The sequence below is a fragment of the Aedes aegypti genome, chromosome 1 (genome assembly GCF_002204515.2).
Source record: "Aedes aegypti strain LVP_AGWG chromosome 1, AaegL5.0 Primary Assembly, whole genome shotgun sequence".
Classification (NCBI taxonomy): Eukaryota; Metazoa; Arthropoda; class Insecta; order Diptera; family Culicidae; genus Aedes; species Aedes aegypti.
The window spans coordinates 179639587-179652900 of NC_035107.1; the positions used below are offsets into that span (position 1 = coordinate 179639587).

At 38.4% G+C, this 13314-nt stretch overlaps 1 protein-coding gene and 2 long non-coding RNA genes across 4 annotated transcripts in view; 2 read left to right on the plus strand and 1 right to left on the minus strand.

Annotated features, from left to right (window-relative positions):
- LOC5568153 (muscle segmentation homeobox) overlaps nt 1–13004 on the plus strand; it is a 70270-nt gene extending 57266 nt beyond the window's left edge. For both annotated transcript variants that reach the window (XM_021854436.1, XM_021854441.1), the window contains one exon: nt 11331–13004. In XM_021854436.1, coding sequence (XP_021710128.1) covers nt 11331–11671 — 341 coding nt within the window. In that variant the 3' untranslated portion in view covers nt 11672–13004. The remainder of the gene's footprint in view (nt 1–11330) is intronic.
- On the plus strand, nt 751–1360 carry LOC110679545. Its single transcript, XR_002502578.1, has 2 exons — nt 751–946; nt 1231–1360. It is a non-coding gene; the product is annotated as an uncharacterized LOC110679545 (long non-coding RNA).
- On the minus strand, nt 1165–9313 carry LOC110679544. Its single transcript, XR_002502577.1, has 2 exons — nt 8690–9313; nt 1165–1345 (listed from the first exon to the last, which is right to left on the minus strand). It is a non-coding gene; the product is annotated as an uncharacterized LOC110679544 (long non-coding RNA).
- Nucleotides 13005–13314: the final 310 nt, after the last annotated feature.

The following is a 13314-nucleotide window of genomic DNA, read 5'->3' on the forward strand; positions in this document are numbered from 1 at the left end:
TGCCGCAGGAGACAGGCAGTCATGCAGTGTAGAGTTTGTTAATTGAATAGATTGTTTACCGATGTGACATGTTTTGTTGTTGCGTTTTGTAACGTGGCTTCTATTTTTAAACGCAAGCGAACAGAAGACAAAAGTGGGTAAACGGATTTAAGGAATTTTGACAGTTTTGACACATGTTTGTGAGGTTGGAATGGAGAAGAACAACTCTTTACTGTTGAAAGAATTTAAAGAAAGATAAATCGTTTTGAAATGTATAATGATCTGTATTGTAGAGCCATTAAGATTTCGAATCTCGTCGACGATATGCAGAATTCTATAATTTCCTCAGATATATGCCAAAATCTTTCGAAACATTTAATGGCGCTTACGTCGGTCTGTCAAATTACTGCAGTAAAACGGAGCCCGGTACTCGAATCTACAATCATGGTTTTGAAAAATTCACAAAATCAAGTTATGGACAACCCTTTTTGGGAGAATGCTACTCAAAGTCATGTGACACTTATCTAAACAGATTGTAAACAGTCGAAATACTTATCAGCTGTGTATGGTTCAAGCGCTTGACGATGAATTTGAACTGCATTTGAACTTCGTGAACGTGTTGCCTATAGGCTATTATGATTTATTACGCTTATTTCTTCTTTATTTTCCTATTTGGTTCTAATTTGACAATTTTTCAACAACTGATATGATCGGCTTGAGGGCCTTTCAATCTTGGTGTAGTAATTTTTATTTTTGGGATTAGATTTAGATTACACAGCAAAAAAAGTTGTTGAATATTACATCGAAACTGCTGCAACCAAGTCGTTCCCTCGGTTGTGGAATATTACACAGCCCGACGTACTCGAGGGCAATTGGTGTAAAAAATGCGACCGATGTAATTTTTGCGATGTAATATATTCCATGTACACAATACGATGTAATTGATGCGATGTAATATGAAAACTATGTAATCAGAACGATTTTAACAACAAAACGTTTGCAAATTTCGTCCAATGGTTGATCAAATTGCCTTTTTATCCTTTTTTGCAGCTGAATCTCGTTTATGATATAAAACGCGTTTTACTCGGGAACAAGAGTTACATATTAGTGTTTTTTTTTGCATATTAAAAATGGATAAAAAGCAATTTGATCAGCCATTGAAAAGAATTTGACGATAAAAATAAAGAATGGTTAAACAGACAGTATTAAATTTTATTTATTTTTTTTATTACATATTATTATTTTTAACAGTAATAGGCCTTCGCAATGAAACCCAGAGTGATGAATACCAGAAGACGCTCGATCTTGTGTGCTGACTTCCTGATTAGACTGTGAACCATTGTGGAAAGTTCGTACTCTGTTGAGCCTATACAAAAACAAATAAAATGTTAGTAAAATGTACTGTTTGGTATTTTTTAAGTGTAAAAGGTGATATTTAAAAATAAATATTATACATTGTTCATCACCCTACAAACATAATGATCAAAATTTTCGATTTCTTGGGAGCCCGACGCATATCCATAATGTAATTAAGATGAAACAGTTTGAGATTCTAGTTCAATCTTATACCAAAACTTCAAAGGCACAAATCTGACGAATAAAGCATCAAACAACAGTGTACTAGCAAAGAGCTTAAAATGAGAAGATCTAGTCCATTAGCTGACGATTTCATCAGCTGAGTGCTTCTGAAAACGTGAATAGGGCTACATGTCGGCCATTGTAACGGCCATGTTTGGATTCAGAGATGTTTAATCTTAAACATTTCAGCCTACAGATTATTTATCATTTCGATTATTTGTTGTTCAAAACTAGAATAGGATGAGAGACTGAGAAAAAGAATCATATTGGTATCACTTTTTTGAGTAATGAACATTTATTTTTCTGGTATACAGGTCGGATTAGATTATCCGGAGACTCGATTATTCGGAATTTTAGACTCGATTATTCGGAGTATGATTTTTGATATTCTTGTTTTTTGGTTTTTATGCATAAAATTAAAATAATTTAGTATTGCAATATACAATATGAATGGTTTAGCAGTTTTGGACTTAGGTAGGAAAAGGAGAGTTTTTGAAAATGGTTTGTTTGTGTATGCTGGTCAAAAAATTGTTTTCTTCTCAAGACCCCTTATGTTCCTAGAATTAATTTCTGGCTACGCCACTACACCATTTAAATGAAACAACGAAAAAAGATAATATTTAAGTTCTTTTCTAGCAGCTGGAACAAAAACAAAACCAAACGCTCCCGAACGTCAGAGCGCTGGTTTACTCGCATCCGTCGTGCTCCCGAGTAACCGAAGCTAAAAGTGATTCGCGAGCGTGTTCAGAGCAGTTCAGAGTCATATTGTGCTTTTAGGATAAAAACTGCTTCCTTTCCGAGATTTATGATTTCCAAGGGTTTTTGACTACAAACTAGTAGTTTACTGTCGATTTGATGGGTTTCCAATTAATTTGTCTGTCAAAACCATAATAAATCACACTTTGCTCTGTTACTCGCGAGTAGACGTTCCCGAGCTTGTTGCTACTTCTTTTGACATGTTCTCCCGAGCAGACGGGTGCGGACTTACTCACATCTAACCAGTTCGCGAGTCAGTGATGTTTGTTATGCGTTGGTATAAACTCGTGAGCTGCATCGTGATGCGAACTTTTCCACCACTGGCCTTAAAACAGTAACTTTTTAGTGATCGGCTTCAAGAAAGTGACCAAGGGTTTAACAAGTTACTCGCTATCAACCCTACAGTAATTTCAGAAATAATATATTTTATTTCCAGATTATTCAAGTGTTTTTACCCTAGCTTTTTCAAAACAAAACAGCTCTGATAAACACCAATAATAGTCAAATATTTACAAAAATCATCAGCTCTATAAATTTTGTGCGGCCTACGGAGGTTTCGAAGATTTTTTTCATATTTGGCTCGTTGAGTATTCTACAACGTGAAGTTGAGATACCGTGGTTGGTTTAAATTTAGTTTAGTTAACATTTGAGCTTGTTTTTTTATATTGAAAACATTTTTGCTTTTATGAATTATTAATAGTTTTTATTTCAAATATTTGAAAAAAAAAAATTCGGGATATTTTGCAGTAAGATTGTAAGCCCTGTCGATTTTAGTTTCACTAACAGCCAAAACATTCCACAAAGAAATTTAACTTGAAAAGACCAAACTGAGGTTACTTCTAAAAACCACAAACTTATGAGAATCTTGCTAGGTTTATAACAACACATTTTTGTGCAATAACCTCCTTCAATTTTCGTTAATGACGCCTAAACAAAAGTCATTGCATCAAGGTCCAATTTTCAAACATGATTTTACTTAATTACATTAGAATATTTACACAGGACCTTAAAATTAATTCTACCAACTCCTAGGAGTGATACCTATACGTGTGATTATAAAAAAGACAAGGTTTGCACAAAATCTTGGACAGGATTCTCAAAGAATTCTGGACACGAGTTTCAGAGATAACATGAGCAGGATTCTCATAAAATCTTCAACAAGATTCCATAGACTTCTGGTCAGGATTTTTAACCTATTCAATTCCAATTTTCGAAAATAATGGACAAGATTAAAGTGCAGCCTTAGGTAGGGATTAAAATGATTCTCAAATTAATTTATAATAGAACCCCAGACAAAAAGACGTAACACTTAGAACAAATTTCTTTAAAATCCATCGTCCAGTTTACACCATCATCATCTGGTGAGCATGTTGCACGAAATACTGTTTCGTGTAACAAGACCTGCAGATGGCATAAGGAAAACGATACGCGCGCCTCTGGTTGTGAGATTTGTAACATAGCGAATTTGAAATGATCGTGAAATGAGTGGTCGATGGAAGTTGCGTCAGTGTGACGTCTGCTTGTCTGTGTTGAACTATGAGTTGAACTATTGGAAAGTATTTAAAATGATTTTAATTCAGAATTGCGAAATGAAAATTGGAAGAAATTTTGAAGGAAGAGGGCAGAGTTTCAAAATAGCTTGAAAAAGATTATTGCACCAATTCGTAAGGGAATCTCACAATCTACAGTAGGATGTTTGGATGTTTAGCAGCAATCACTTATTGTTCGATGTGTTCAAAAGAAACTGGCTTACTGACTTTTGTCAAATTTCATGCGAATATTTATACATTGTAAAAAATGGCCCCCCACAAAAAATTGTTTCAGCGAATTGACCCGCGGTTTAAAAAGGTTGGGTAAGTCTGTTTTATAGTCTAAGCAGGGTATCAACCAAATTTTGATGAATAAATTCCCTGATTTTTCCTGACCTTCCAGTCGATTTTAGAAAAAAAAATCTAGACCATTGAATCATCAGGAAGAGACTAATCAATCAAGTTTTCCTATTAAATGGCTGCCTGGTTCTATAGATTTATTCTCTTAAAAATTTGCAGCGTGGCTTCGATCTTAAAAACCAATCGCAGGGTGTCTATTCAAAATAAGTTTTCAAATTCCCGTAGAACACCATTGCATTGGTTAGTATGTAGATTGTCCAATAATGGAAAATAAAAACAAGTATCTGAAGAAGAAACAAGTTACGAAGAGATATAATCAGTTTATTGAAAATCTGATAGATCAACTAAATTTTTTATCAAACTTTACACTGAAAGTTTGCTGAAGTTACCTTTGGACCAGGTCTTCGATTTTTAGGAAATATCAATTCAACTTTCTTATCGAAAAATCACATGTATATTTTGAAACCTTTAAAGCAAATATTTGGCACAGAAAAAATAACCTTTCATTTCAATACGTACAGTACATTGTGTGTGTGTGTGTGTGTGATACAATCCACCTCCCACTGGCCGGCAGTGCTTTTATGGAAGAAAATTGTATGCATGTATTTAATGATACCCTTCGATATCTTTATATCTGCAGACAATTTTAGCCCAGGAGATGAAAGGTGATAGCTCTACTGAAATTCCAACGACCCATTTCAAGAATGGCAGTAAATACACACACATTCTGAGGTCATTTTTATTTACAGTAAGCCCCGCATAAAAACATCCAGATATCAAATGGATATATGCAATGTTTTTACACTTCCCGAATCGAAAATTATATTTTCGACCCTGGCACGTATTTAGTTTGAATTGGTAATAAGTGAGTAAAGTAAACAATAATAAAGAACGATTTTACCAGGATGTGAAGCAGTTTTTCTCCGTCGCCGCACTGGGGTTTCCGTAAAATACTATTGACTGGTAAACGAGAAACTTGTGACGATCGACGCGCCACCATAATTCATATAACGGAGAGTATTAGAACTAACTTGGAGGTGATGATTTCGTAATTTGGAGGTTAAAATCACCTCCAAACACTAGCGATTTTGCGGTGGGATGTTGACGTTTGATCACGAATACACTTTTTCACTGCACTCCACGCATAACACGTTCGATCCTGACCGCATCACCCGCCCCGCAGGAGCAAGCGTCGCAGTCAAAGGATCACACACTACTGCAAAACAGGGGAAAAAATTCTCCGGCAACGAAAATACGCGCGAATCGGTCAGAAAAATCAATCGGACGACGCAAAACCGAACTGTCCTGCTTGGGCTTCACAAAGCACTACCCAGCAAGACGCTCCAAAACAGGGGAAACAAAATTCTCCGGCAACGAAAATACGCGCGAATCCGTCAGAAAAATCAATCGGACGACGCAAAACCGAACTGTCCTGCTTGGGCTTCACGAAGCACTACCCAGCAAGACGCTCCAAAACAGGAGAAAAAAAAAATTCTCCGGCAACGAAAATACGCGCGAATCCGTCAGAAAAATCAATCGGACGACGCAAAACCGAACTGTCCTGCTTGGGCTTCACGAAGCACTCATTTCAATACGTACAGTACATTCATTCGAAAGAGTGAAGGATGCCGTGCATGAATTAGAAATCATAAAAGTTTCTGGGATATTTTGAAATAATATGAAAACCATCTGGTCAATTTGTTCTACAAAACAGCAAAGTTTGACATGACCTGTGGCTGGTTCCTGAGTCCTGGTCAAACTCAAAAACAATATCTCGCCAAACATATTTGATGGCTTGTGTCGTTGAGAACTAAACAAAAATCTGCCCAATACTAGCTAAGTGTCCTCGCCATTTATTAATCCATTAATGATCTCGCCATTAATTAATTGCGGATCTCACTAGAAATTCGCATAAGAATTCGGAAAGCCATACAAAATCACGTCAAGTCATTAAGACTGTGGACTAGTTAAGCTAGTAATCCAAACAAGGCTTCACACCAACAAAAAAATCCTATTAGCCGCTGTAGGAATCCACCAATCAGGCTCCTTAATGAAACTGTCCAGGATTTTAGTAGGAAACCACTCTTCTAAGAAATTTATTAAAAAAAAAATCAACTGCTAAGATTCATAGCATATGAGTTGCATGAAAATAAGATCTTTTGAAGAATTCACTAAAAATCTCTTATGGAATCCGCCAATTACTTTTTCAGTTATGTTCCAAAGAATTTTCAAGTACCGTTAAGTCACCAGTCACCGTGCGGCCTCCATTCACCGTGCACATATACAAATTCCTACAGAATATTCATACAATTTTCGCAAATTATTCTTTTGTCAGCAAAATAAGATAAAACTGATAAAATGAAGTAGTTTTTGTCACAAAGCATTTGGAAAAACCTAGTTTATGTAGTCAAAATCATGCGAATTCTGTTCGATAATGAGATTTTTCAACACTCTTAGTAGAAACCCCAAAAAATCGAATTTTTCATTTTAACGTTAGGGTTTGAATTTTTTAAAATTTCAACAAGTTTTCACTCTCCCGTGAGAGCAAACTCATTAAAGATCTGCTTCGCAATTCTCACGCTTGAGATTTTGATGCAGAATCAACTCAATCAACTCAAACCGTAAAAAATGATTCAGTCGCAAAACCCGGCAAAAACTCGTGAAACCCGAATGTTGTTGTTTACGTTAGAAAGGATTACTATAATTTTACCAGACTAACAAGAAATTATTGCCGTGTGTGAGTAAACTGTGGAAATACGAGACAATGAGTTAAAAAGGTGAGCCAACTCATCCATGATTTTTTGACTGCTGAGTTGCGTGATTGACAGCTCACGCATGAAAAATCTCAAGCGTGAGTTGTGAGAAATTGAGTTTTTCACAACACTGGTCTATGCAGAATGCAGATTACATGAACACCATCGGAAAGCATAGAGAGGGTTGTGATAGGGTTGTTGTTTGTTTGTTTGTTTATTAGAGACCTTTTAACCGCTTGGTCATTCAGGTCGATAGGGTGATAGGGTAGGGGGAGATCCCCCAGTACCGGACACTTAAGCCACTTAATTCATAATTCGAAAAATATTGATTTTATGGGCTCGTGTTACCCATTTATGATAAATATTATCATTTTTATAGTGTACAAAAATAAATTTGAAAATATAAATATGAATTTTGACATTGCATTTTGATGATGTATTTTAGTACCACATTGATCGATCTTGAAAGGCACCCAATACCGGACACGATCTGGGAATGCCTCGAATTCTGTAAATTTAAACATCATAGAATGTGTACACTATAGGAATAGTTTATAATTCCAATTCAATGCATTTGCAACAATTACAAGAGTAATCTGAGTTTTTCTTAGTTTGCAAGATGCCTATCAAAAACCTCTATCATATATGATGAAAAAAAGCACATTTTACGATGTTGTTCTGAATTTTCATTCTTCTTAATTTTATTGCATGTTTGATACCATGATCGACGGAACCCATGAAAAATGAAAGAATTTTGAGACACTGATGCAAAAATTACAAAGATATCATATAACAAATCAAGCTGTCCGAAACTAAGGGACAGGAGGTGCTTAACCAAAATTGTAATTTGTCCATATTTAGTTCAATTATGGTACAAAATACATTCATGCTATCAAATTAGGATTATGTTCGATCATGCTTGTGGGATCCAAAGTATTTTTTTATGTTCAAAATAATTATTAAACAGGCTCAAAATTAAAAAGATACGTCATTTTTTTAAAGATTTTCAAATTTTTCTACTTTTTTAAAAAGGCATGCATATTTTAAGGATGTGTTATTCTACGCAAACATTAGTCTACATAATAGCTTTCTTTTCTACTAATACACCATCTTGATTGGACCATGATTTCTCAATGTTTCGACTTTGTCCGGTATTGGGTGCTGTCCGGCACTGGGGGATCTCCCCTTATAGGGAATTGGTGTAGACTTGGCACAGTAATGCAATTAACGCTGCAAAATGTAAATGTGTTGATAGAAAACCAAATCACATTTTGTTAAATAAATTAAATATTTCAAATAGTTCAAAATTCAAAACAAAAAAATAAAAAGGGTTTTACTTCTTTTTAAATTTAGCAGAAAAATAATAAGATCAAATAAACTATGTGTTAAATTGTTGTATCGTCGAAATCTTTATTAGGAAAAAGTGTAGACACGGACACCATCTAGCTGCACAGACTGTAACTTGACACAACGGACATACATGCTCCAGACACAGCCGACAAACATTCCTTATGAAAAGTTTCAATGGCCACACCCCGTGACACGATGCAAATTACTGCCGAACGACACTAAACTGCTCGGCCACGAAACCTACAAAATTGTGTGAATTGCTAGATATTAAACAAAAATTCTCAATCATTCTCCGAGACCCTAATCAACTCAAAAACCACTAAAAACAATTTTCAAAATTCTCAATCAAAAAGTAGTTAATTTCGCCCATTGACGTACAGTTACCTTTTTTACCGTAGTTGTTCCGAAGCTCCATTTAGGTTCATCATTAGAAGCTCACATCATTGCAGCGCGCCAGTTGCTGAAGATCGATTGGAATGGCAGATAAACGGGACGTCGGATCCCGTTTACGAGCGTCTCCACTTATTCCCAAGTCTATCCATGGGCAGATTATTGAAATGAGCCACCAGACTTCCTTTGGTATGGCCGGTTTCATGGCTTTTGCTGGACAACAAACGTCGAAAAAGGTTGAATTCTCCCGACTGGTTTACCGGTTGAGACGGTTATGCCGGAAGGATCACAAGGGAGCACATTTTCTCCAGAGACGTCTTAATTTCCTGCTTCGTTGATTGCCTTCCTGGCCGATGTTTCTAAATTCACTATTTTCAGGAGTTTTTTGCGTCGGAAACTCCGGAAATCCACAAAATAAAACGCGATCGCGCACTAATGGCGGCTAACAACCGCCGACCAAAACAAAGTCTGAGCAGTGTTGCGAGATGTATTATAGCATAGATGCCGAATGTGAAATGACATCGAATTAGTGTAATATCACTAACGTAAGTTGGAACGAGTTGGTTGCAGCTGTTTCTGTGTAATATTCAACATTTTCAGATGTGAATATTACACAACAGCAACGTGTTGAAAATTGGTAATGATGTTTCCGTGTAATTTTGGGGCGATGTAATATAGCATTGAAAATATGTTATTATACACCTGAAATTGTTGATTACATCGGATTTTCAATACATCGGCATGAGTTACGTCGATGCATATTACATTATTTTTTGCTGTGTAGATTACTCTAGTTTTACAATTTGGCTCGTTCAGGAGCGCTGATGATTTTAAGAATTTGAAAACCTAACTACTATATGCACAAGCAAAATTTGATAACCTAGTGGAGTGCGACTATAGTGCGGATCTGGTCTGATAGACGGCAACGAGCCCTGTACTTTTTATCAGACTCACTAAAGCAATCCCCGATCGTCTCTATCTCGGCCAGACGATGGACCTCATACGATGTTTGAGTGCCAAGATGCTATCGAAACCTGGGGCCTTCATGCTTTTGGTGGATTTTAAATAGGTCGAGAGTTCGTCAGCTGTGATCTCCAACTCCTCCGAGAAGTTGTTGGGAATCTGATGGAGGATGTTCGCATGCTCATTTACAGCAGCTTCATGCGAACTGATGATGCTATGTCCAAAATTATGTGAGCTGACGAATTGTCTACCTATTTCGGCTGCCTTCTCAGCAGGCGTTATTAGGCGATCTACGGGGCCAACCGGGCTTAGTTCTTAAAATTTTTTTATTAGCTTCTAGAACGGCTTTCAGACTGTGGAAAGAGCGCGGATCTAATTATGTAGTCGACGTAGGTGCCGACACACTGCCGGAACTGGTCCCAGTTGACACGATGATAGTTGCGCCGAGGACCCAACTTCGGCCACCACCGGATAGTGGTCCAAGCTAAGTTCTTGGTAGACGACCGGTTGGGAGATGTTTACCACGTTGGCGGATCTGCTCAAGCAAGATGCTGAAGTTGAAGATGTTGAAGTCACCTTCTTCCAAGCCAAGCTGCAGGATTACTCCGTTTCGGTTTCTTCGGGGGTTCCCCCAGGCTTCGTGATTCACGTTGAGGTCACCAGCGATGATGTGCCGAGTTAGCTTGGTAAGATCCGTTTCCAACCCATCGTTGTGGTTCGCTTGCGTTGGATAGTATGCAACGATGATGATGATCGGGCCATCAGTAGTTTGCACTTCTACTCCTACGGCCTCTATGAGTTTGAGCTGCAGGCTCGGCAGCAGGCGACAGTTGATGTTGTGGCGCAAAGCGATGGCGACTCCCCCTCCTTCAGAGCCGATCCGTTCTAGCCGCACAAGACGATGGTTGGGAATGGAGACGCTCAACTCAGTCTTGAGGAACGTCTCGAACTCGATGCAGTTGGCGCACTTCGGTTCGATACCATCCTCCATCGACTGGCATGTCGTCGTTGCGTGCGCGCCGGCACATTGGCCACAGCGGGGATTCATGCGGCAGTTGCTCGTTCCGTGACCGATCGCGAGGCAGTTGCCACACTGCGTCACGTCCTTCTTCTTCGGGCGGTACCGCTTCCATTCAACAATGATGTTGAAGAGTGCTCTCATCTTCATCAGGCCCGCCATGGTGATGGATCCCTTCTCCAGGTGGGCCCGGTAGAGGTTGTCTCGATGCCTTCCTCCTTGCACTCGGGAAGTGCACTTCGCACACGAAAAACGGAAAATAACCTTCGGATAAAAGAACGAACCGAAAAGCGTCCTAACTGAACGGTAGTCCGATGCAGAATGATTTAAGATTTATTTTGAGCTTCCAGACTTTTGTATTATAATTTACTGATTTGATTAAAAAAGCATCATTAGAGATCTGCCATTACAGAAGAGACTTGCTGTCAAATAATGAGTGAGTCTCTACAAAGTGACCTATTGCCCTGCCAATGTTTTTCGTTTATGGTTTGGTACTAAGGGCTCCGTCTATTTGTCTGAGGTGCGAAATTGTTCAAATAATGAAATCAATGTCACCTTATTGCTTATACTCGGTTTAGTAACACTACATTCAAGATCTGCACTTATTGCATTTAACACTTCAACTAACCTCCCTCTTCTCTCTTCTCCTTCCAGATAATGAACCTCCCCGCATCAAGTGCAACCTCCGGAAGCACAAACCGAACCGAAAGCCCCGAACCCCCTTCACCACCCAGCAGCTCCTGTCCCTCGAGAAGAAGTTCCGGGAAAAGCAGTACCTCAGCATAGCCGAGCGGGCCGAGTTCAGTTCTTCGCTTCGGCTCACCGAAACGCAAGTCAAAATCTGGTTCCAGAACCGACGGGCGAAAGCGAAACGACTCCAGGAGGCCGAGCTGGAAAAGATCAAGATGGCAGCTCTCGGACGAGCACCCGGAGCCCAGCTTTACATGGGCTACTTCCATCCCAGCCTGATGGGCGGGGCGATGCATTTAGGCTGAAGCCATCCGGCACCCTCAAACCTGCATCCTCATCAACAGTGAAGGACTGTCGTGTTCCAAAGCTAGCAACCATCCTGTTCTGTGAATATTAGCCTGTAGGATCTCGCGTATTGTAAAAAGTATCTCGATCAACAAAACCAAATTATTACTATACAACACTTTTCTTCCCCCAAACGGTTTACCTTCGAAGAAAAACGAGTCTCTCTCACCCTACCACAAAAAGGGGTCTACAAATATGTAAATGAAGAATTGTAGCAAAAGTTTCCACTAACCAGAAGCACAAGGGCTCAGCTTACTCTATTTATTATTACCACATCCATCCCAAAACCACAGACAAACATACGTAACACTTGAAAAGATTTCCTTTAAAAATTGTCTCATTTCACTCAGTCATGAAGGCGCTGTGAAACGTCAAGCACGAAGTTAAACGATTCACGCGTCCCTGGTTGTGAAATATGGAACGCAGACAACTTGAACTGATTGTTTAAAACCCGGTTAACAGTAAACCCATCAGTGTTACGTATGTTTGTCTGTGTAAAAACTATTCATTTTAGTTGAAAAATCACAAACTCTTTCCGACCCAAAAAAAAGTCAGACGCTCAGTTGTTGTTTGCATTGATTTAAAATTCGAACGAAAACAAAAATCGTCGGAGCGAGGCCCTAGCGAGTGCCAGCTTGTAAATATTAGTCCAATCAGCCAAAAAGAGAGGAAAACGGTTCGAAAAACAATTAATTTCGGCACTTCGGCCGGTCGTCACCCGGGGATCCTCACGCATCACGATTTCGTTTGAACAAAAAATGCTTTTGTAAATATTTAAATTCACGATGAGCCCCGCAAGAAAGGTTATTATCTGGCTTAATTATTGTCAAACACTGAGACGGAGAATTCACGCGTGAGAGTTGACAGAAGAACTGAAGTCTCGGGAAGGAGGAAAAAATTATGGAGCCCAACCGTGAGGACAAACTTGTGTATGTGTAAATAGTCTTTGTAATTCCTAATCGTCGGAATATAGAAAACCGTGCAAAGAACCGTTTTGTAAATATAGTCTGTAAGAGGGAAGGTTAGGAGAACAAAGCAATTGCAGTCGTCGACTGTGCCACGTGTAATTTAAAACGGAGTTTGATTTGTTGGAAGAATGAGCTAAAGCAAATAATTATTGTACGTCTTCTAGGATAAGGCTAAACTTAATGAAAAATGTATTGTAAATGAATGAAAAGCAGTCGAAAAGGCGGAAACGTTTAGCGGTACATAAAGAGGCAAGAGAAACAAAGTGATTGAAATATGATCAACTCTTGGAAGGAACAATAAAACAATGTCACAAATTATCGAAAATTTTGTCGTTGAAATCGTTCATTGAAAGAAATTTCCTTTAAAATGATGGTGCGTGTAATATTGACATCAGCGGTATGTCAAATAATAAAGGCTTGTGTGTGGAAGGATCCTTTGAGACATTTGATAAAATTACGGCTTCTACAATCAAATTTTCAAAAACTTGGCAATAATATTATGTGCTCATATAAAATAGAATAACATGTCTATTAAAGATTGTATGTTAATTGTGGAAGAAGTCATACAAAGAGGACGGAATATTGTATGTAGTTGTTGTAGAAGCCGTTATTTCACTTTTCAATGTCGTACAAAC